We start from the raw sequence: 23,562 nt of genomic DNA on the forward strand, positions 1-23,562 counted from the left end.
ATTTTTGCTTTTGTTGCCTTTTCTTTTGGTGCCCAAGCATCTATGGTCAATTAATTTTTTGACAAAGGAGACAAGCATATACAAGGAAGGAAGGAAGGGAGGGAGGGAGGGAGGGAGGGAGGAAATTTTTTAAAAGGAAAAAAAGGAAAGGACAGAACAAAGCGCATGTAATGACATTTTGCCTCTCGGCTCCTTAGGCTCTCCTCGGCCATATACCTATGCCTAGTTAACTTGTCCTCGGTGAGGCACACCCAGAGCCATTTTGCTCTCACTTGCACTGACTGGGTCTATGGAGCTCAGCGTATTGTGATAGCTGTCATTTATTTCTGACTTAAAAAAAATTGTCCAGTAATAAAGGCTCATTGCTCCCTCCTGTCAGCCAAGAAAAGATGTGTTTTTCTGTGTCTTCTACTTGAGTCTGCACCCTCCAGCTCACCTCAATCTGAGATCCTCAATTGACTACGCTTGAGGGAAGCCCTGACTTGTTGTTCTTGTTCTTTGAGTGTTTCTTCTCAAAGATGGGCATAGGTTAGTAGCAATTTAGCTTTCACTAGCTTCTGCCAGGGCAAGGCTTCCATTGATGGCATCTCTGCTTCTCTGCCTGTTTTTTCCTAATTCTTAGACCTGTTGCAACCCCCTTCAGTGGGTTGCAAAATGTGTTTAAATAACACAGTGTTAGCATACTGTCAGGAAGCTGGAGTGGCGAGAACATGGTTCTTCCAGTGTTTAGAAACGGAATCGTGGTCAAGCAAACTCTCTGCACCTTCGTTTCCTTATCCGTAACATGGGATTAATAATCACATTAGTCTCTTTCACTGGTTGCAATAACTTTATAAAGGAAATAATTTATATGAAACTATTTTATCACCTGTAATGCCAGTTAAAGATGCTGGTTGGTATAATTGTTATTATTCCTAAATGATAACCTGAAAGATTACCTATAGAGAGATTTGTAAATACTTTTTAGCTAGTGGTTTGACTTTAAAAAAATAATAATAATAAAAAAAGGAGGCTATTTCAGTTATCTTTTGTCCTGTGATGAGCCACCCTAAAACTTAGGGGCTTAAAACAGGGCTCAGCCAGTTTTTGTAAATAAAGTTTTATGGTAACACACGCATGCCCATTCATTTACATACTGTCTGTGCCTGCTTTGAGTGACAAGGGCAGAGCTGAGTAATTGTGACAGAGATGGTATGGACCACGAGCCTACAACATTTACATCTGGCCCTTTAAGAAAAAGTTTGCCCACCTGGGGCTTAGAAAAGTGATTTCTTATTGCTCACAATCCTGTGTGTTGGCAAACTGGGCATTTTTTTCTGCTGGTGTCAGTTGGGATCACTCAAAAAGCTACAATCTTCTGACAGCTTGTGTGGGCTGTGGGTCCAATATGACTTCATTCAAGTGTCTGGCAGCTGGTGACTGGCTGTCAGCTGGGACATCTCCACTCCCCCTGAACCTGGCCTTTCTTCCTCCAGGAGGGTGGATTGGGCTACTTCACCTCATGTTGGTCTTGGGATCCTAAGAAGGCAAGAACAGAAATGCAAGGCTTCTCAAAGCCTTGTCCCTGGATGTCATACAGTGGCATTGCCATCATAGTCTCATGTACAGAGCAAGTCATTACGCCAATCTACTCAAGGGGTGCAGAAATAAACACTTCTTGATGGAGAAGCAGGAACATCAAATCACAAAGGGGCATGGGCGGGCATAAGCTAGCGTGTTCCACTGGGGACCCTTATCAGTAGGATCTCCCATAGGCTACTGTATGTGAACTGTGTCTGCGTGGCCTAGAATTGGCTTGTGTTTTGCAAACACCAAATTCTGCTGGACTGTGTAGGTGAGAATGACTCTAATGCCGCCATTATATCAAATGTGTTGTTGCTCTGTTTCACTGGCAGCTTTTCTCAGTGACACTAAAGATCGAGGCCCTCCAGCACAGTCACAGACGTGGAGAAGTGGTGACAAGATCCCCTTTGGGCAGGCACGTTACCTGAGAGCATTTGAAAAACCCCCTCAGGTGCAGACCCAGGCTCTTCGAGACTTTGAGAAGGTAAGTCAGATGAGTGGGTAATTGTTTACACAAGTAGAAAGAGTACCATGGGATAGTGATGCCTCATGAAAATATGACTCAGGGTTTAGCCTGGATTGTGGGCACTCTTATCATAATGCTCTCTCTAAGAGCGTATGTCCCCAAAAGCGTCTGCACTACAAGCTGTGTGCTGAGTGCTGTGGTTTGTGGGCAGAGATTCAGCCTTACCATCTTCACCCCTGGGTTACTTCTCAGATTCAGGAAGTTTAAATGGTGCCCCGAGATCCTATAGCTGGACAGTAGTGAGCCCAGGGGACCCAGTCCAGCTGGCTGGCATTCTGTTCTCTGTAGCTGGCTTGGCCCGCTCTACCTGTCTGGATACTGTCTGCAATACGAGGTGCCTCAGCCACAACCATTTGCTTCTCAACAAGAATCTCTCATCATTGCTCAAAGCTGATTCAACTCTTGTTTTCTTTTTTCTTTCTTTCTTTCTTTCTTTCTTTCTTTCTTTCTTTCTTTCTTTCTTTCTTTCTTCCTTTCTTCCTTTCTTCCTTTCTTCCTTTCTTCCTTTCTTCCTTCCTTCCTTCCTTCCTTCCTTTCTTTTTTTTTTTTGGACGTCCTTCACAGCTTTATTCATAATAGTCAAAAACTAGAAAAAACCCAGATGTCTATCAACAGGAGAAGGGATAAACTTTTGTATATTCATATAGTTGAAAGCTACTTAGCAATAAAAGGAAAGAACTACTGGTTCATATAACATGGATGACTGTCACAGGCAAAAGAAGAGTGTGACACTACGGGTGGACATACGGGTGTGCACACACAGTGTGGACATGTTTGCGTTGGGTGTTCATGCTCACCAGAAGGCATCCATTACAGAAGAGATTCAAGTAGTCAGAATAACTCAGACGTTGGCACTCTGGGCCAACTGACACAATAGACACACAAATACAGAGATGGAGGTGAAGGTAGGGCCCAAACCCTTAGAGCTATTGTCACTATAGATGTCCATCCCATCAGCCAGAGGCCGTTGCTCTGTCGAGAGGGCGCCGTTCTTCAAGGAAATAACCAGCTACTTGGGAGCAAGTTGACTGCCCTGGGATGCTTCTAAGAACAGTCAGCACTTCCTTCTTACGAGATCAGACACCTATTCAGGGTATGAGTTTGCCTTCCTTGCCCACAGAGCTTCATTCAGGTAGCAGCACACTCTGGGGGCTTAGAGGGCACCCGTTCCACTAGCATGGAATTCCACACAACACCGCGTGCCATCAGGGAGTCCACTTCCCAGCTAAGGAGGGTCAGGAGTGGGCTCACAGCCATGGCATATACTGGTCATATTGCACTACTCAGGAGTAGCTGGGCTGGCAGAGTGGTCGAATGGCTTGTGGATAGTGCAATTGAAGTGTCAGCTTAGAGGCAGTGCTCTGTGAGGGTGGAGTGCCACCCTCCAGGATGGCACCTTTATGTGGTGCTGTGTTTCCAATAGGAAAATGAATACCTGGGGCTCAGGAACCAAGGAGCAGCTCCACTCAACAAGATTTCTTAACACCCCATGAGCTAAAAAAGGAAACAGCTCTTTGGTGCCCCCTGGGGGCTCCCCAGGGGTCAGGCCACACAGGAGTACTGGGTAACTTTGCCCTGAGATAGGCGGGTTCTTTCATTCTTGAATTGATAGCTTTTGACATAAAATAATAAAATTCCATTTTCAAAGAAAGGGGTCATAACGCAGTGTTGCCATGGGTGTCCCCGTTTCCCCTGCCTTCCCTCAGTTTGTGAACAGAAATGCTGTGCCAGGACCTAAGGCATATCCTACCAGATTTTCCTGTGGGCACACAAGATGTTCCATGTCACATGTCCCCGAGAATTAAACAGCCCATTCTTGCGTTGGTTTTGTTATTGCCCATAGTTGTCATGGATACTGGTGTGTTCTTTTGTTTGTTTGTTTGTTTGTTTGTTTTTAAGACAGAGAGTTTGCAGGAATATTAAGCGGCTAATGGATGCCTAAACCCCTGAACGGCTGTGTAGGGCTGGTGGTTGGAGTGGGGGTTGTAACACCTCAGCCCCTTCCTCTATTTTCACCTTTTGATTCTGCTTGGTGGGTGTTCTTGGAAAGACAGTCGGCCTGCTCGTTCCTGTGGTGAGAGGTGATTGGAACGAAGATATGAGGGGTGTGTCCTCCGTTGTGAGAATCAATGGCCAGATGCCGGGGGGAGAGGGAAAATGAAGGGCTGAGTTGGGTGATGAACAGAGGTGACCTGATGTTCAGATGTGGGGTCCCAAGTCCTTTTAGCATCCTGGTTTAATATCCTGATTAGTCCTTACTTCTCCATGCTGAGAACCACTGACAGAAAGCAAGCTAGAACACAGAGAAAAAAAACAATTGCGATACATTAAAACCTTGGATTGCAAGTAACATGGTTTGCGAGTGTTCCGCAAAATGAGCAAACATTTCTAGTACATTTTAACTTGATAAATGAGCGATGTCTTGCAATACGAGAAATTTGCTTCTAGAACAAATTATGCTCGCAAATCAAGGTATTACTGTATTTTAAATCTCTCCCCTATGTGTCTAGTAATAAATAAATAACAACAAGGCAACGATATACTTTTGTTTGTTTGTTTGTTTTGTCAGAAAGGTCGTTGCCAGGGCTCAGAAGTTGTGACTTTTTCAGGGTCATAGAGTTTATGGACCATGGTCATAATACATCCTGACAGGTTATTGGGTTGGAAAGTTTTTTGCATATAAACGGTGTTGAGAAAAACTCCTTCTTATATGCTTTCTCCCTGATCATAGCGCCCAGTCAACCCCTAGCACGTCTGGGCTGAGTGAGACTAGAGCAGCACACAGATAATACTGGTTGGCATGTCATGGTCACTCTCTTCGTGTCGGATACTGTTTTAAGTCTGTGCAGTGTTATCTCATTTAATGCTCATGAGAATCCTGTGCAGAAACATGATTATTTCCCCAGTTTACAAATGAGGAAATAAAGGTAGAACGAGTAACAGAAGAACTTACCCAATGTCTCATCATGTGGGCCTGAAAATACTAGTCATTTTTGTGATGGGAAATAGTAGTACTTTCTAGATTAGGGAGCTCAGCTAGAGAAAGGTTGGTGGTAATGGAACTGGAATATTAGCTCCTACTTAAGTGGACACAGAATGTAATTCTACCTTCTCTACGTAAACTGGAAATCTACTTGTATCTCCCAGTACTCTCCTTACATGTGTTTTACTCCATTAATTCTGAACTGCTTGCAATTCGCAGCTGTGTCATTCTTCTCAGCCTTTGTTCTGCCTGGAATACCTTTCCTGTCCTGTTCTTTACCTGGTTAAAGCCTACTCATCCTTCAAGTTTCAGCTCAGGCGCCAATTTCGTTTCTTTTTTTTTTTTAGGATGCCTTCCCTGACTCTTCAATCTCAACATATATACCCTGGCTCTAAGCTCTTCAAGGTCCCAAAATACCTCTTGCTCATCCTTTTCTTGTCTCTAGAATCTAGCACAATGCCAGGACATAGTATGTGCTCAGTAAATGAGCACTAACTAAACTGAACTTGTTGGATTTGGAGTTAACTGGCCTATTTTCTCCCAGTCAATTCGACTGGATTTGTATTCCTCGGCCTCTAATCAAAATTCATGGAATGTATTCCCAGTTGAATGGTTCTAAGGAGGATATTGGTGTATTAATTGATTGGTTAGGATAGGAAACTGGGAAGTCAAGAATAGTACATTTGTTTTAACACTGAGTTTAAAGGCAGACCATTTTCCACCTCAACTGGATGACAAAATTATACATGGAAAATAAGAGAAAGAAGCAGAGACCTTCTGAAATATTTGACAGGGCTTATTAAGAAGATCATGATAGTAGCTAATAATAATAAGTAATATTTTTTGAGTGTTCATTATACACTAGGGACTCTCCTAGATACTTAATATATTTTAGTTTAGCTATTATTCAGTTCATGTTCCTAACTCATGAGGCAGATATTATTACACCCACTAGACCAGTGAGGAGACCAAGGCTCAAATAACTTACCTAATGCCACAGAGGTTTGAAGTGGCAGACCCAAGATCACCCCAGTGATTTCCAAGGTTCTTGGGGACATGAGAGGACCATGCAGAGAGAGAGGCTGCATTAGTGCAATGTGTGCATGTGATTTTATACATAGAATCAAAATGGCAGATGCTACGGAAAAGCTATGGCCGTAAAGTCTAGAGGGGGCCTCCACTGCCCTCTCTTATTTACACATTTTCTAATAATGCTGTCTTCAACATGAAAGTGCCAGCCTAACCAGCTGCAGTGCTTGCCTAATTATAGTCCGAAGCCAGCTTGCCCTGGTAGTCAGTGAGTCAGCCTGATGAGGCCCCACCCATCCCAGCAAATTCTTCCACTTGGACTTGAAGTCTGTGTGTGTGGTGGGAGGACGGGGACATGTTCTAAAAGGGCCTTTTCTACCTTTATGAAGACCTGAGTTATCACAGTCTGGGTTTCCTGTTCTAGTTTAGATGAATCTGGATTGTGTCACTGCTGCTCTTAGGTCAGCAATTTCAGTGCATCTGGAATATTTCCTCTGTAATTACAACCTTGGAAAATGAATACTGCCAGGGAAGTACATTTTCATTTTTTTTTTCTTAAATAGCATTTATGCTCTCCAACCACAGCGCCCCAAGCTTACTGATTTTGTTTTCACTGGTGTGCTGAGACATTCAAGAAGTTATTAGATGAGAAGGCAAGTGGGGGGAAATCCTAAACTTGCAGCAATCGTAAACACAGAATTTTCTTCTCTTTAGACATCACTTTTCAGGGTCATTTCACATAGTCATTCCACAGAACTTGCAGCAACGTTTTCATTCCTAAGCAACATGGCCAAAGATATGTATCAATTCAATCATTTTTTAAAGAACTATAAATAAAAGGAATGATTCTGAGTGCTGTAGAGATTACAAGTTACCATTCTCAAAGAGTGTACAGTCTGATTAGGGGCATATGAAATTTAACTTATACAAGATTTAATTTAAATAACATCTAAGACAACAGTGGCAGAGATATCACAAGACTAGAGTAATTGCCAAACAAATGTATCTTTAAAACTTAAATGTTAGGAAAACATTTTTAAAATTTGTATTCATACATATATATGTATATGTGTGTATATATATATATATTTATTTATATTTATATATATGAACTTTTCCACTGTATGATGAAAAGCTCAATCTTTCTTCCTATGGACCTTGAATAATTTTATTCCAGCAATAATTTCCATTCTAAAAATAAAATTTTGAAATAGCAACAAAAATAATGATACCAGTTAATATTTACTGAGTGCTTATTGTGTGCAGGGCTCTATGAATGCACTTGACTTGCATTATCTTATAATATATTATATAGAACTGTTACATCAGTTCTTATAACAGTCTTCTGAGGTTGGTATAACCATTATTTTTATTTGTGCAGAGAGGGACACTGAACCTGGAAAAAAACTAGTGACGACTAGGAAGTGACGGCTAGAGCTGAGATTTGAACAAAAGTGTATTGATTCCAGAACTGAACCCTTAGCCACACCTTTATTATGCCTCTCGAGGGACAGCTGATCCCTTATTCATTTGGTTCTTTATCCACTCATCCCTGGAGTAGATGGGTACATCCTGTGTGCCAGGCCCTATTCTAGCTGTTAAATGCACAATGATCAAATATGAATGTATAAAAAACTCTGTGTTCAAGGACGACTGTTTATTTCAGTATTTTTATACTAATAAAATATTAAAAATAGTCTAATTATCCATCAAAGTGAGAGTTGATTACTTCAAGTATGGTATATGCATATAATAGAACATCATAGAACAATGCACTGGCTTGGAAGGATGTCCATAATAACAAATTTAAGATTAAGCAACAACAATTTGACTGAATGTTATGTAAAATGAGATTTCACTTTTGAGAGAAAGAAAAATAGAAATGTCTGGCAGGATATACATCAAAATATTAATGGTGATTATGTCTGGGTGATGCAATTAGCCATGATTTTTGCCTTCTTTATAACTTTCTATAGTATCTGAATTTTTAATAACGCGTTCATTTTATGTATCTAGTCATTGAACAGATATTTCTAAAGCGTTTACTATGTACACAGCATAATATCTTAAGCACTCACTGCAAATAGAATAATGAGTAAGCAAGTGTGGCTCCTGCCTTCATAGAGTTTACAGATTAGCCAATTACAACAGAATGTAATCATTATGATAAAAGTAAAGAGTTACACAATCTATAGCTGGGCGCCTAACTCAGTCCGAAGGGGTGGGAGGATTCAGGGAGAGTTTCCAAGAAGAAACTACATCTAACTGGGGGCCTGAAGAAGAGTAAGAATTAGCCGCTAGTATGGACCCTGGGAGCGGGAGAACGATGAATGTTCCTTGCAGAGGAAAAAGCATGAATCAAGATTCAGATGAGAGAAAGAACTGGAGTGAGTTACGATGTCTTAGGATGTGGGTGCTGGAAATGTGAAGAATTGAGACTGGAGGAAAAGAGAGAGTGCGAAGCCATATACAGCCTTGCAAGTTATGTGAAGGCTTTTAAATTTAATTGATGCTCAATGGGGAGCCTTTGAAAGCTTTTAAACACAGAGCTGACATGATCAGACTTTTGTTTTAGAAACGTCCCCTTGGCTTCTGTGTGGACTCTGGATTGGAGGAGTCAAGTTCAAGGCAGAGAGAGCGGTTAGGAGGCTGTAGGCAAAGGTTGGTAGTAATGACAGTATAGAAGTGACAGACATGGACGGATAAAAGAGAAAGAGATTTCAGAAGCAGGAGTGACAAGACTAAGTGATTGATGGGATATACGACCAATGATGGGAAAGAAGCCTGAATATGACCAACCACCAGTTCATCTTTCCATTCCTTTTCCAGGTTCTCACCCCGTTATAAACGCCCAGAGTACCTTGCGCTTTCCCCTTAGTAACACGATCTATTGGTTCAAAGTCTTTCTTTTCTGTTAGAATCTGAGCTCCATGATTGCAGAGACAGCGTTTGTCTTGTTCACCAGTAGATATCATGATTAGCATAGTGCCTAGTTATCGTAGGCTTGCCTTTTTCTTCCTCGTTGTGTTTTGGATGAATGAATGATGTCAAGCTTTCTGCTTGGGCAACTGCGAGGTGATGCCGTCCATTGAGAAAGGGAACAACTAGAGCAGGCGTGTGTAGTTCTTTTATAATCATTAAAGCAGCAACAAAGACCAAAGCCGGTAAAGTGATTTTCATTTTTGGAAGAAAATTAAGGAGATGCTTCCTGTTCTTAAGGAACACTAAATCTAATTGGGGAGACAGTCAAACAGAGAATGCTCATAATAATCCTAACAGAAGCACTCGTGAGGGGCCCTAACCTGGGCTTTAGGATGAGATAGGCTTCCCTTAGTAGGTGTTATCTCAGTCAGGTCCTTAAGGGTGAGTTGGAGATAGTTCAGTCAGAGCTGAGTGGGAGGGGAAAAGGAGTGATTATATTCCAGGCGAACACCGATTCGTGAAAAGTCCTGGAGGCAGCCGAGAGCCTAGCAGCTCAGAAACTTCTTGTCATGGCGAGTTGACTGAGGTTCAAGTTGGCAGTACCCCCCCCTACTCCTGGTCAAAGCCTTATTGTTGCAACCATGGTTGTTCACACTATACTGTGAACTCTTAGCTCTTATGCCTAGAGAAAGTCCTGATTGTGCCTTTGAAATCACCTTCTTTCCCAGAGAAGTATGGAGAAAAGATTATTGGAAACCTAGAAAGATAGGTGAGGCCATGCATGGATATGTTCCCCCTGACTATTAGAAGCTCAGCAAACAATCTTCCTGGGTTGAACCAGTTGTGAATAAACAGCACCAAGTCCTGCTGCTGTTGATGGAGCCAAACTGGTGGAGAACCTACTTTGGAGCCTGGGAGTCCTTGGGAGCTTCCAGCATCGGTGCCACGCAACTGTCATTTCTGCCACAGAGCTCATTTAACCGTCTCCAACAGCACTATTTCTGGCTGGACCATTTATTTTCGGTGGTCAGGGAGTTATTTGTTTTGGTTTGGTTTTGTATAGTTCATAGTGCTTTAATGTGTTGATGACTGCGCCACCTTGTTATTCCAGGGTTGGGGGTGGTGCAGGTGTGTCTCTATGGTGGGGGAAGGCAGCAGAAGAATCGTCTAAACCCCTATCCTTTATCCGCATGATGCTGCTGCCTAAGATCGGGTTATTTATCGACCTCATGTAACAGCTCTGTTGTTAGCTCTCTTGTCATCAGGCCAGTTGTTTTTTTTAAAAAGGATGTATTGGGGTGGCCGGGTGGCTCAGTTGGTTAGAGCACGTGCTCTGAGCAACAGGGTTGCTGGTTTGATTCCTGCATGGGATGGTGAGCTGTGCCCCCCCTTTCCCGCCCCCCACAACTAGATTGAAGATGGTGACTGGATTTGGAGCTGAGTTGCACTCTCCACAACTAAGATTGAAGGACAATAACTTGACTTGGAGCTGATGGGTCCTGGAAAAAACACACTGCTCCCCAAAAGAACACATTATTCCCCAATAAAGTTAAAAAAAAGGCTGTGTCAAGGATGGAAATCAGTATGTTTCTGAGTTTTAGGAGAGAATACTGGATGCTATTATTAATACTGTAGCATTTAAAAGACTCTTGAACTTGAGGAACTAGGTTGAAATTTCAACACAGAGTTTCAAAAGAAATATTTGTTTATTGTGCAACCCAAAAGAAAAAAAAGCCAGGTCTTTGTAGAATTTTCAGTCTGCTTTCTGAAGTAGGCATCAACAGTTGATTTCTGGAACATTGGGCAGAAATCATGGGTGGAAGCGAAAGGGTTGATGAACGGAAGACCAAGTTCATTGCCTTTGGTTGACATTTTCCTTGTCAGAATGGCCTGCAAAAGTTACACGTATTCTTCAGGTCGGCCTAATGAGTATGTTGTTTCTGTACCAAAATAGAGTGGATGGTGTTTTCTTTTTGTCTTACCTGAGGATTGTAACAAACTTTAAATTGATAAAAATAGTAACTGTGAGTTTTCAATACTGAGGGCTACTTAGAGGGTACGTCACCTAGCCTTTATTTATGTTAGCCCCCCCCAATCTAAGCAGGATTAATATAGAGAACATTTTGAAATGATCAGTTCTAAGCCATTTGCTTTTAACTGAATTGAATTGAATTGAACTTGAGGTGAATCGTTATCATAAAAAAAAAATCCTTGGTAAAAGGCAAGTTACTTCTCCCAGCTTGGGTTTCTTTCTTCTTCTTTTTAAAATAGCAGCTATATTGAAATATAATTTACGTACCACAAAATTCACCCCTTTAAAGTGTATGATTCCATAGTTTTAGTATATTCACTGAGTTGTGCAACAATTACCACTGTCTAGTTACAGAACGTTTTCATCGCCCCCCCAAAAAACCTCATACCCTTTAGCAGCCATTCCCTCTTCCCTATCGTCCCAGCCACTGGAAACCACTTGTCTATGTTCTCTCTCTATGGATTTGCTTTTTCTGACTGCTTCATGCAAATGGAATCATACAATATGTGACTTTTTGTGCCTGGCTTTTTTCACATTAGTATAGTGTTTTCAAGATTCACCCATGTGTAACAGGTATCAGTACTTCATTTCTTTCTATAGGTGGCTAATATTCCACTGTATAGATATACTAAACTTTGTACATCCCTTCATCATTTGATAAAGATTTGGGATGCTTCTACTTTTTAGCTATCATGAATAATGCTTCTGTGAATATTCATGTGAAGACAGTGATTATATCCAATTAATCTTGTAAGACAAGTCGAACTCATTCAAAACAGCCAGGAATTAAACTTTTGTATTCCTGCAACTTAGATTTTATCCAAAAAAGCATAGGGACTGCCAGACATATAGATGTACTGTAAATAAAACATTTTTAAAAATTAAATGTATTGGGGTGACAATGGTTAGTAAAATTACATAGGTTCCAAGTGTGCAGGTCTATAATACATCTGTGAAACACACCATCCTCTTCTCCCCCACCCCCGTCCCATCCCTCCCTGTCTACCCTTGTCTTCCAATCCAGAACAAGTTAGGTTCCTGGGTTCGATTCCACTGGATACTAAAGAGCAGGAAATACTCTCCAACCATGTGTGTGCCCTTCCTATCACAGCTGTTTTGAAACTATGACAGGTAGCAAAGTTATGGGTCAAATAGTCTATTGGAGATCATCCTTGGGTCCCAGTCGTTTCTGCTTTTGTCTTGGAAATATGGTATCATTTATGCTCACTAGCTTCCTCTTCGTCCTTCTGCACAAGGCAGCTAACACTCTCAGCCTGAACAGGTAGATGACCCTACAGGGCTCTACCGTAAGGGAGCTGCTGGGGTGGTCTGAGGTGCCTCAAAAAGTGATAGCTCTCTCATTGGTAGCATTGTTTCTATGAGAAAATGTGTCAAACATAGAATCTCAGGATAGCTAAGGATCTGAGATGTCCTCTAGGGCTAACTCCTAGCTGATGACTTTTAACAATATCTCTGACAAGTGGTTCCTTAGTTTCCCTAACCGTTGAATCCTTTTTTTGACGGAAAATTTGCTCTCTCATCATGTGTATTTGATGTGTGAATGTGTAGATGGAGTGTGGCAGTAAGTCCACTACACCCAACCCTACTAGAGAATATATCCTTGTATCTGATAGAAAACTGCCTCCCTGTAATTCCTAATGTCATTCCCTTTAAAGTAGTTTTTCTTAAGTATGAGCTATTTCACAAACAACAGGAATGTACAAAGAATTATAAAACACTGTCCATGTATTAATATTTAAATTTTACCCAATATTGTTTTCACTCTGTTTGCCTCCAATTAAAAAACAAACGTTAGCAGTATAGATAGATACCTTTGCAAGCTTCTTAGTAGCCAATCCACATCCCACTCTCCTGACACCTTTCCTACAGGGAGTTACTGGTAAGTCATTTTCCCAAAGTTACACAGTTAGAAAATAGCAGAGCTGGGATTTGAACTCAGATCTCCTTGGTTCAAAAGCTTTTGCTCTTTTCACAATGCCTTGCTACTCCACCCAGTAAATACGCATAATAGTGATACTATTTATTGCCTATTTATAAGCGAGTAGTACTTAAAACACTCTTTTCATGTTCCTCCGTTTACCACGTTAAGCATATTTTTATTTTCACGAAATGTTAAGCTATGAATGATCACAGATATCAAATTAGCAGAGTTTAAGCTGCAGACGTTTTATTATATTTGAAAAGGAGGTGTCAGTTAAGATGATGAATCATGTTTAGTGGAGCAGAACTGTATTTTTAGGAGGGAGAATGGTAAGAGATGAATATGTTTTCAAGCCTTTCCAATATAAGCAGTGCTCTCTGGGGGATCTGAATGTGATTAGGCAAATGTGAAGCTGGTTTGTTTTTTTTTAATGGCTGACTTGACAGTTATTTATGTTAATGGGGCATGACATACAACAGCTGGGTTGTAATCCTCCTCCTATTGTTGGCATCGATTGAGTCCTTATTAAAGTCTTATTTCCAGCCTGGGCTAATGCATTAAGAAGCAGTGGGAAGAAGAAATTAAGGAAAGATCACGGGAAAGCCCTTGATGTTTGGAAAAAATATTTTGAGAGTAGAGATTTTCTATGTATTGTATAAAAAAGGAAGAACAAAGAAAGAGGCACTGTCTCTTGATCAAGAGCCTGCCCTGTTTATTTCCTAAGTGACGCAGCGCTTATCTAAACACACAGGCGGGACCTGATCACGAGACGTCCTGGCTTAGTAGGTCTCGTGTGCAGCCCGGGTGTGTGCATTTTTGGTTGTTAGAGCTACAAAATTAAACAAACAAAGCAATAAATGAAACAGTCATCCTGGTAAGCGGTTCCCAGCCCTCTTCCACCCACTGCCTTTCTCCTCACCCTTTGTCCAAACTGACAGCAAGGATCTACCAGGAGGGACAAACTCAGGCTGCTCACCTTGGCCTTCAAGATCTCCCTAAAACGGTTCTTCCCTTCCCACCCCCCTGTACCCCCGTCAGAGGACAGTGCGTGCCGTTTGTTTCCGTCCAGCTGGCCCTCTGCACCTGTGCTTATGTCCCACCTGCCCGGATCACCTTATGTTCTCCCCCAGCAGAGCCAAACTTGATTCGTCCTTTAAGGAGAGCTAATGTGCCCGCTGTCTATGGAAACTTCTTCCAGCTCTGTCCTCATTCCTATACTTTTTACTATGTGTACAGTTCACATTGGCCTCTAATTGTAATTTGTCATCTTATTCCCCATTTGTCCAGAGCTCTTATACAAAGTTCCGATTTTTTATTGTGTCTAAAAGTTAGTCTGTTAGAATAATTTATTTAACATACCCGATAACCTTTTATAAAGAGGAATGCTTTTTGATACGCTCTTCATCCTAAAACATCTGCATTGTCTTGTATGTAGATTGAGTGCTCTTGGAATTAAATCGGTTAAGGTCAAAGTCAGTAGGTTAATTACTCATCCATTCTTTCATCCAGCAAGTATTTATTAAGAGCTTGCTATGGACCAGGCAATGTTCTTGGTGATACCGCAGTGAACAAAACAGGCAAAATTCCTGGATTTCTCATGGAGTGGACATGCGAGTGGACAGAGACAGACAAGCAACAAAATAAATAAGTGTAATATTTTAGATGATGAGAGTGCTGTAGAATAAAAAAGAACAAAGAAAGGAGATACGAAATGCTGGGATGAGGCATAGACTGAGTTAGTTTTAAGCGTCTAGAGAAAGAGCGTGCTCTGCAAAGGATCAGCAAGCTCAGAGGCCCTGAAGAGGGAGGGTGTTTACTGGTTCTGAGAAACAGCAAGGGGAAGCAGTGCGAGCAGAGCAGAATGTATAGGGGGAGAGTTGTAGGACAAGAGTAAGAGATGGGCGGGGAAACAGACGCCAGATTCTGTAGGGCTTCAGGACTTAGGTGCTAATGAGATGACCCAGCCCTTCAGTCTCAATTAGATGCGAAGCCAACGGGGTGGTTCCAGCAGAGGAGCAATCGGACACATTTTGAAAGGGTCACTGGGGCTGCTATGCTAAGAATGGACTATAGGGGAGCAAGGGTGGGAGCAGGGAGACCGGTTAAGGGGGCTATTCAAGTAGTTTAAGGGAGAGGTCATCCTATCTTGGTCCAGAGTGGTGGAGGTGCCAGTGGCAGTGGTGGTAGATGGGTTGGATCTATATATGTACATCAACGTACATATATATATCGAAAGTAGAAGTAATAAGATTTACAGCCAGATGAGATGCTATGTATGAGAAAAAAAAAGACAAGAATAACTCAAAGGTTTTAGTGCAAACAGCTGCAAATATTGAGTTGTTACAAATCAAAGTGGTGTCCGGTGAGGAAGGAACGTATGCAGTGGGAATGATAAGGAGATCCGTTTTAGATGTCACAAGTAAGAAATGTCTGTATTCAAGTGGAGGCTTTTACCAGGAAGTTAGATGTAGACTGGAGTTTAGCAAAACGGTCAAGATGGGCAAACGAAGTTAAATGAACAAATGATCATTTTTCTACAGTAATTATTCTAGCAAATGTAGTTTCTTTGAAAGTATTGGAAGACATCTTTCTATAGCATGGAAAAGTTGTAAGAGCAATAGAAGCAAGTTAGCCCATATTTAACAAATCAAATCAACAAAGAAATGAAATATATGTGGAATCCTTATCTACTCATTCATTTAACAAATATTTAGGGAGTGCTTCCTGAATACTGTGCAATGCGAATACAAAGGCACAAAATACGCCTTGCCAGCCCTCAAAACACTCTAGTCTGGCAGAGGTGATTAATAAACTGTGACCGCATGGTGGCATGAATGTTAGTGGAGAGGTTATCTTGGTTGTTATGGGACCGGAAGGAGTATAGGAAGACATATAAGTCCTTGACCCTTTCCTTGGGCAGCTTACAGACGAGTTGGAGAGACATAAACACACGACAAGTTAAATAGCTCTAAAAGGTGTAAAAAGAACCTTCAAGACAACAGAAAAGCAATATCATGAGGCAGCATCTGAACACTTACAAAATGCTAATATTTGCCTTAGGAGTTCAAAAGAGGAAAAAGTCTTTCGGGCTGGCGTAGGAGGGAACGCTTTATCTGGGTGGGATTCAAACTAGGACTTGAAAAAAGAGGCGGGGTGTCTTGAGGGGATGTGATAGGGTTTTCCTTTTTCCCTGAGAGTGAGGAGATGCCCATGAAGGGTTTTGGGGAAGAGAGATGACAGGGTAAGATGTGAATTTTGAAAACATTATTTTAGCTATGATATGGAAAACAGGTGGCTGGAGTGAACCCTGGCGGGCGTGACAGACTGTTGCAAAAGTTTCAGCTATGGAGTTTGTTGTGACAATGGGACACCGAAGTGGAATTATCTAGTAAAGAGGTGGATAAGTAGGGCGAGGTCCTGGTTAAGAGCACTAAGTTGGAGATTTGGGGGTTGTTCACGAGGCAAAAGTGATAGCCCTAAATGTGGATAAAAATCTCAAAAGGAGGGAGAATGAAGAGACAAAAAAAGGCTAAGGATTAACCATCATTGAAATACTCACTTTAAGGGCTAGCCCAGTGGCACGATGGTTAAGAACTGGCCTGGGACACCAGAGGGACCCGGTTCGGATCCCACATATGAGGGCCAGTGACACTGCCCTCTACCAGCTAAGATGCTGAACAACAGCTCAACCTGGAGCTGGGCTGCCATGAGTCGCCTGTGACAGCGTAGGCTGCAGCCCCTGCTGCAGTGGGTTGCCATGGGCTACCGTGTGTAGTCAGCAGCCAGCGTGAGCGGCCAGCAGCTGCAGTGAGCGGCCGTCCAGAAGACGGTGAGTGATCTGCCTCGGCCAGGAAGAGCGCAATGATGGTGCCAACTTGGGCCAGTGAAGCGACGTCTTCCACAACTAGACTGAAGAACAAAAGGACAGCAACTTGTCTGTTCCCCTTCCCCCAATTCCCCAGCACTGTTCCCATCCCCCCAATTCCCCAATAAAAATCTTTTAAAAGGAAGAAATACTCACTTTAAGGAGCAGAAAAAAATACAGAGAGTTAGAAAAACCAGGGCTCACAGAGCATAAGAGGAAATAGGCATTAATGTGCAGGAAGAAATTCTAGGTTGGATAAGAATACCCTGCATTCTTATGCAATTTTACTTTTCATAAAACTTTTATTAAATTATCTCACTTGATGAAAGAATCCAGGTAGACATCGAAAACATTAGCAAATGCTAATCTTGAAGCTGGGACCCCAGTCCCCCTTGTGCAAAATGGAGGTGATATTAGCCAGGTTATTCCTCTAGGAGCTGAGACCAGGAAAGGGCTTTCAAAATCACCCGGTTTCTAGGCACTTCGTTTTTTAAATGAGGGCGGTTACGCCTGGGAGAAGTGCACTACCAAGGTCATACAGCTATTTAGTAACAGAGCTACGACCAGAAAAGCATCTTCCTGAGTTTTAATTTAGTCTTTTCTTCCTCACGCTAACTAAGCCTAAATGACATTCATTTATTCTAAGAGCACAGATTTCAAGAAAATAGCTGAATGAATTTTAACTATCTACATTTTTTATGAGACTGTTTTGTCTTAACTTGCCAACGATCTGTGGTAAGAAATGTGTTGACTGCTTATAATTCAAATCCATTCAAGAGAATGCTCAGCTCTAATTATGCCCTCCTAGGGCCACTTTATTCTTTTAAGCTTTTTCTATCTTTCAAAGCCAAGTAAGTGCAAGTACAATGCCTAGCGAAGTTTTCTCTCATCATCCCAGTAAGAATGAATCATGCAGTCTTCTGGGTTCCCTGTAGAGTCAGTATTTTTCTTTCTTTCTTTCTTTCTTTCTTTCTTTCTTTCTTTCTTTCTTTCTTTCTTTCTTTCTTTCTTTTTTAAAAAAAACTTTATTGGGGAACAATGTGTTTTTTCGGGGAACAATGTGTTTTTTCCAGGACCCATCAGCTCCAAGTCAAGGTGTTGTCCTTCAGTCTTAGTTGTGGAGGGCACAGCTCACTGGCCCATGTGGGAATCGAACCGGCAACTCTGTTTCTCAGAGCTTGCACTCTAACCAACTGAGCCACCAGGCTGGCCCAAGTCAATGTTGTTCAGTTAGGATGAAACTTATTAATGTGTCACGAAATCAATTCAGTGGGTCACTCTGAGAAAGAGAAATAGAATCGATAACATCAGAGTGCTTCACACACAGTGACGGTACCATTACTTTGTGACACTTTTACTTCATTTGTGTGTACGCGCTGGATGGCAGCAGGAAATGTAAGAAGCATGACTGATACAGGCTTGGAGGATTGTCGTGTAATACACATACCTATATGTATGTAGGAACCCAGCTCTGTTTATTTTTTTAATGAAAGTTTATTGTGGTGACAATGGTTAGTAAAGTTACATAGGTTTCAAGTGTACAATTCTGACATACATCATCTACATATCACATCATGTGCTCACCACCCAGAGTCAGTTCTCCTTCCATCACCATATATTTGATGGTACCCAGCTTTTTAAGGGTTGGGACTATCTTTATCTTTGTGTCCCTCACACCCAACATACTACCTGGTGGAGACTCAGGTGATGTTGATTGGAATTATTATGAAGAGTGAAGGAAGAATGAGAAGCATAAAGAGCAGGCAGGTTGGGGGGGGGAGTGAGTACTTGAATTAAGTATAAACTTTTTAGTTTTCTGTACTTTGGATGTTAATATTGATTCCCTCCCTCCACCCCACACCCCCCAACCTAATATGACTGCAGCCCAGAACCCGTGTTTGGTATCTGTGTGTCGCCCAGTCACCTTCAATGTCCCGTGTGATGTGGTATAAATAACACTTCCTGCTAATGTTGCAGCTGTCACTCAAGGATCTTAAATTGCTTCACGAGCAGGACCTGGTGATGAGTGCCTGGCCCCACTCGGCAGGTGCCTGAGTGAAGGCCCAGTGACCGGCTGAAATCTCTGGGCTCCAGGCTGACGCCCCCCCTCCCCGCCCATCCTCTCATTCCCTCATCCCTGGTGGGGAGGGGCCTTTGACCCTGCCTTTCTGTGAGCTTGTGCAACTGGGAAACAGAGTTTATGAGGTTTCCACTGAACTAGAAGATTCTTTCTTTGGGGTGGCTCTGTTGTATATGGGGCGGGGGGAGGCTCACGGTAATAAAGGCTATTTATTTAAAGCGCATCAGGGACCCAAAAGTCCAGGGAGGAAAACTGGAAAGGAACTGATTAGAAGCAAGCTTCTGGGTCATCAAAGGAAATTAGGGACCCCTCTGGTTAGTAGGTCTTTAAGATTCGCACCTGGCAGAAAGGGGCTATTTGGCTTGGGGGGTCACCGTCTTGTGGGCACCTGCTCCTCTTGGCCAGAAACCTTATTTCTTGCCTCTGGCCACCCGCCTTTGGGCTTTATTGTGTAAATCAGCCACCAGTAGGTTAAATACCCACTCACACCCCCCTGTCCCCTCATTTCCTTCTCTTTTTTTGTAATGCCACCATCACCTTGAATTGCCCCCATTCCCCATTTCCTGGAAGCTTCTGGGGGCTCACTCCCCTCTCTTTTCCGAGAAGTTGTGAACTGCCTGCTGCTGTCAGGCCAGGAGGCTCTGGGAGGGTGACAGCCTGGAGCCCTGGCTGGGAGTCAGGTTACAACCACTTGTGTCTGAGTTCACGCAGCATGTTCCTCTGTCAGGGATTCCGCAAATATCTCCCGGAGGTAAAAAAGGAAAGTGCTCTGGGCTCCTGCACCCAGAGCACCGAGCCTTGTCCCAAGTCCCCGAGAGAGCGCCAGCCACCAGGGCCATGTCGCCGTAGCCTCAGCAGCGTTCCCAGCCGCTCGCTTCATGCCGCGGTGCAGGGGTACCGCGTTCCTGGGGTGAAGGAGTGACTGGGCATGCTCCTCCCCATGGGTTGCCCACCATGTCTAATGGATACCGCACTCTGTCCCAGCACCTCAATGACCTGAAGAAGGAGAACTTCAGCCTCAAGCTGCGCATCTACTTCCTGGAGGAGCGTATGCAGGAGAAGTATGAGGCCAGCCGGGAGGACATCTACAAGCGAGTGAGTGCCGGGGGCGAGGGCAGGGACTTGGGGGGGTGGGTTGGGGGGGCGGCCCTGCGACAGTCCTGGCTCCTCCCAGCTCGTGCTGGGTTGATGAGCCAGGGCGGTGGGCTCCGGGCCGGTCCGCTCACCTCAAATGCCGTGGGACCTCAGACAAGCCCGGTGCACCTCTCTCGTGCCGGCTTTCTACTTCCCGTCTCGGCAGAGAGGGAGCTGGCTGCAGTCACAGCTCTAAGTCCGGTGTGGAACTGCAGAATCGCTTTAGGAGCTGGTTTAAAATGCAGATTCTGCCCCTTACCCCCAGCGATTCTGATTTAGGGACGGGAGGGGGAGCTTGGACATTTGCATTTTAAAACCGGCCTCAGAGGTGACTCTGGAGCAAGTAGTGTCCAGGTCACAAATCCCAGCCGGAGAAAGGCCCCTTGGAGCGCTGGCTCAATGGGGGCACCGGACGATGCTGTGGAGAACAGGGCAGCGGCTGAGGATATTTCTGTTCCTTGAAAAATTCATGTTTGTTTTGGAAGATGATTATGCAAATGAGCTTGCAAGACAGGATCATAGGCATTTTCAGTCTTAGGAATATTCACCTTAGAATGAAGAAAAGGGTACCTGTTGAGTAGGAGCTGGCAGAGGAGGGGAATGTGGCTTCCCTGAAAGAGAGGGCTGTTGTGATCCAGGGCTGAGCGGCTGGGGTGGGGAAGAAAGATGGAAGGGATTGGCTGAGTTGAGGGGTGAGATGAGACAGCATCTTGGGAAAGGACATCAGGTTCTATAGGTTACAAGGATTAAGCGCCCTCACTAGTTACCACAGTGTTGGTTTCCTCAGTCCTCCTAGTGTCTGGGCAAGAGCTGAAGTGACCTGAGTGACCTGGAGCTGATCGCCTCTGACTTTATCAGAGTCTAACTCTCCAGCAGTTTATACCAAAAGACTGTACAAATGTTGTCATTCCCTGTGTGCGCCCTGCCCTGTGGCGAAGAAGGCTGGGAAGCATTACAGGCTGCCGGATAATATCTTGGGTCAGAGGAGTAACTGGTGTCTATGAAACCCCCAAAGGATTATTTGGTAAATTCAACTAATGTGGACAGCTAAATTGGGGGGGGGGGCGCGGTCTTAGCCCTATTTTACATCTTTCCTGGATTTCCATGTTTTAACCTGGATTTTCCTGAAATTGGTCCAGACTCCCCTTTCATCTTTTGTGTGGCTAAATAGTGATGTGCCTCAATGGGGCTGCCTCAAAGGGGTTAAGGAGGATATTGCCAGGTGAGGGTTGGTGATCATGAGCGAGTTGGTGAGGGTAGGGGGTTGAGTAGTGGCATTTGCCTCAGGGTAGAAATAGGGAATGAATTCGTTCGCTGTGCTGAGGGAGGACCTTTTCCCATTAACTGTCCCCAGAAAAAGGCAAAAGGAAGGGACAATTAGATAATTTGAGGAAAAGGAATTTTTTAGCTTGAATCATTGGTCTCATGGTCTGCTCTGTAGTTGGTAAGGGGACAGTCTCCAGGTAAAACTTTAGGAAGGCTGTAAGAGGGTAGCATTGCTGTCCTGAAGTGTGGTTAAGAAGAGAATAGGGGCTGCGGGGAGGGGGGGACAATGGCCACAGGACACTGTCATGTACAGAGGTGACAACCTTTTTATTATTAGACCAATATTGCTAATAGTCCCAGAGAGGAAGTAGACATAGCCCTATATCTTCCTAGTGGTAAGTGCAGGATAATCAGACAGCTCTCGGCGCCACGCGATTTGAGGGATCTCGACCACTGTATGCCTTCCTTTCCCTTCTCACCAAGTCTTCGTTCAGTCCGCCTGTCGCCTTACTCATCCCATTTGGCTGTGATTCGGGAACCACTCAAGGCTTCAGTTCAGATGCTCTTATTTCAAGAAGCAGAACACAAAAATCCATTATTTGTCATTAATACCATAGTTGAAATTAATTTATCGCACCAGGTAGTGATGAGGGACTGATAGAAATCAGGGCAGTTTTGTTTTGATGGAAAGACACGGGATTATAAAACCACCACATCGGAGCTCTGGACAACCAGGGGACCTCGGCAAGTAAATTCACCTCTCTGAGCTTGTTTCAGTCCCTGTAGAATGGGCATCAAGAATAATACATAAGAACTGGCTTGGGACGCCAGAGGGCCCTGGTTCGGATCCCACATATGAGGGCCAGTGACACTGCCCTCCACAGCTAAGATGCTGAACAACAGCTCAACCTGGAGCTGGGCTGCCGTGAGCTGCCGCCCCTGCTGCAGTGGGTTGCCATGGGCTACCGTGTGTAGCCAGCAGCCAGCGTGAGCGGCCATCCAGAAGCCGGCGACTGATCTGCCTCGGCCGGGAAGAGCGCAATGATGGTGCCAATTTGGGCCAGTGAAGCAACGTCCTCCACAACTAGACTGAAGAACAAAAGGACAGCAACTTGTCTGTTCCCCTTCCCCCAATTCCCCAATAAAATCTTAAAAAAAAAAAGAATAATACATACACCATCGGAACTGAAAATTATTTGTTGAGGTTTATGAATCAATAGCAGCCATAAAGATTAAATAAGAAGACATATCAAAGTGCTTTGTTAAACTTCATAGCTTCATACGTATATGAGGGGGTAGTAGTTCTATGCCCATTAGTACTGATAGTTATTATGATATTTAAAAATGAGGAAGAGGTTCGACTCTTTTAATCTCATCCTCAGATACTCCCATGAATGTGTTGTCAGGAGCACGAGAATCCCCACCACACCCTGCTTCTTTAGTTCTTAATGGCTAGACGAATAATAAAATAATAAAATCAACACAAGACTAGATTCACAGGAGAAAAGCCAATTTAATACATGTGTATGAGAGAATCACAATATGATGCTCAGATCATAACGAGGCTCAAAGAAATGATCGAACCAGACAGACACCTTTTCATACTTTAAGACAAAGAAACAATGCCTTTGTGAGAAATTGACAGGCCAAAGAAAGTGGGTACTTATTAGAAAGGAATCTAAGCAAGGTCTATGTCTTTATTAATGAGGAGTTTAAACAAAGTAGTGCATTAGAGAGGGCCGGCCGAATGGCTCAGTTGGTTAAGAGCTCGCTCAAGAGTTTGAGCTCTGAGGGCCGGCCGAATGGCTCAGTTGGTTAAGAGCTCGCTCAAGAGTTTGAGCTCTGAGCAACAGCGGTTCGAGGCCAGCCCGAGCTGAGCAGCCGCTAAGCTGCCAATAGGTAGCAGGATGGCTCAGCTAAAAAAAAAACAAAAAAACAAAGTAGTGCATTAGAAAAGAGACAACAAGATTTGTTTATACAGACTCTTTCAGCTTTGAGTTGTTGAATTCTATTGATAAAGGGTGTCTTCCAGGTGCGGGGAGGTTTATTTCCTGCATTTAGTGAGACAAGGCAGGTCCAATCAGCCAGCTACTTTTTAAGTAACTTTAATTCAAAGTAATCAAGATGGCATCATGGGATACTTGGGGTCCCGGCAGTGTCTTACGTTCATCCTTTTTAGTCATATCATGATGCCACAAGACTAGGACAATTAAATAACAG

General features: G+C 43.3%; 1 protein-coding gene across 1 annotated transcript in view; it reads left to right on the plus strand.

Moving 5' to 3' along the window:
- The window catches only part of PDE4DIP (phosphodiesterase 4D interacting protein), a 225,947-nt gene that overhangs the window by 39,070 nt on the left and 163,315 nt on the right, over positions 1–23,562 (plus strand). The window contains exons 3-4 of the mRNA XM_019655807.1: positions 1,896–2,047; positions 19,927–20,037. Of these exons, the coding sequence (XP_019511352.1) occupies positions 1,896–2,047; positions 19,927–20,037 (263 nt within the window). The remainder of the gene's footprint in view (positions 1–1,895; positions 2,048–19,926; positions 20,038–23,562) is intronic.

The sequence above is a fragment of the Hipposideros armiger genome, unplaced genomic scaffold (genome assembly GCF_001890085.2).
Source record: "Hipposideros armiger isolate ML-2016 unplaced genomic scaffold, ASM189008v1 scaffold_247, whole genome shotgun sequence".
In the NCBI taxonomy this organism is placed as follows: Eukaryota; Metazoa; Chordata; class Mammalia; order Chiroptera; family Hipposideridae; genus Hipposideros; species Hipposideros armiger.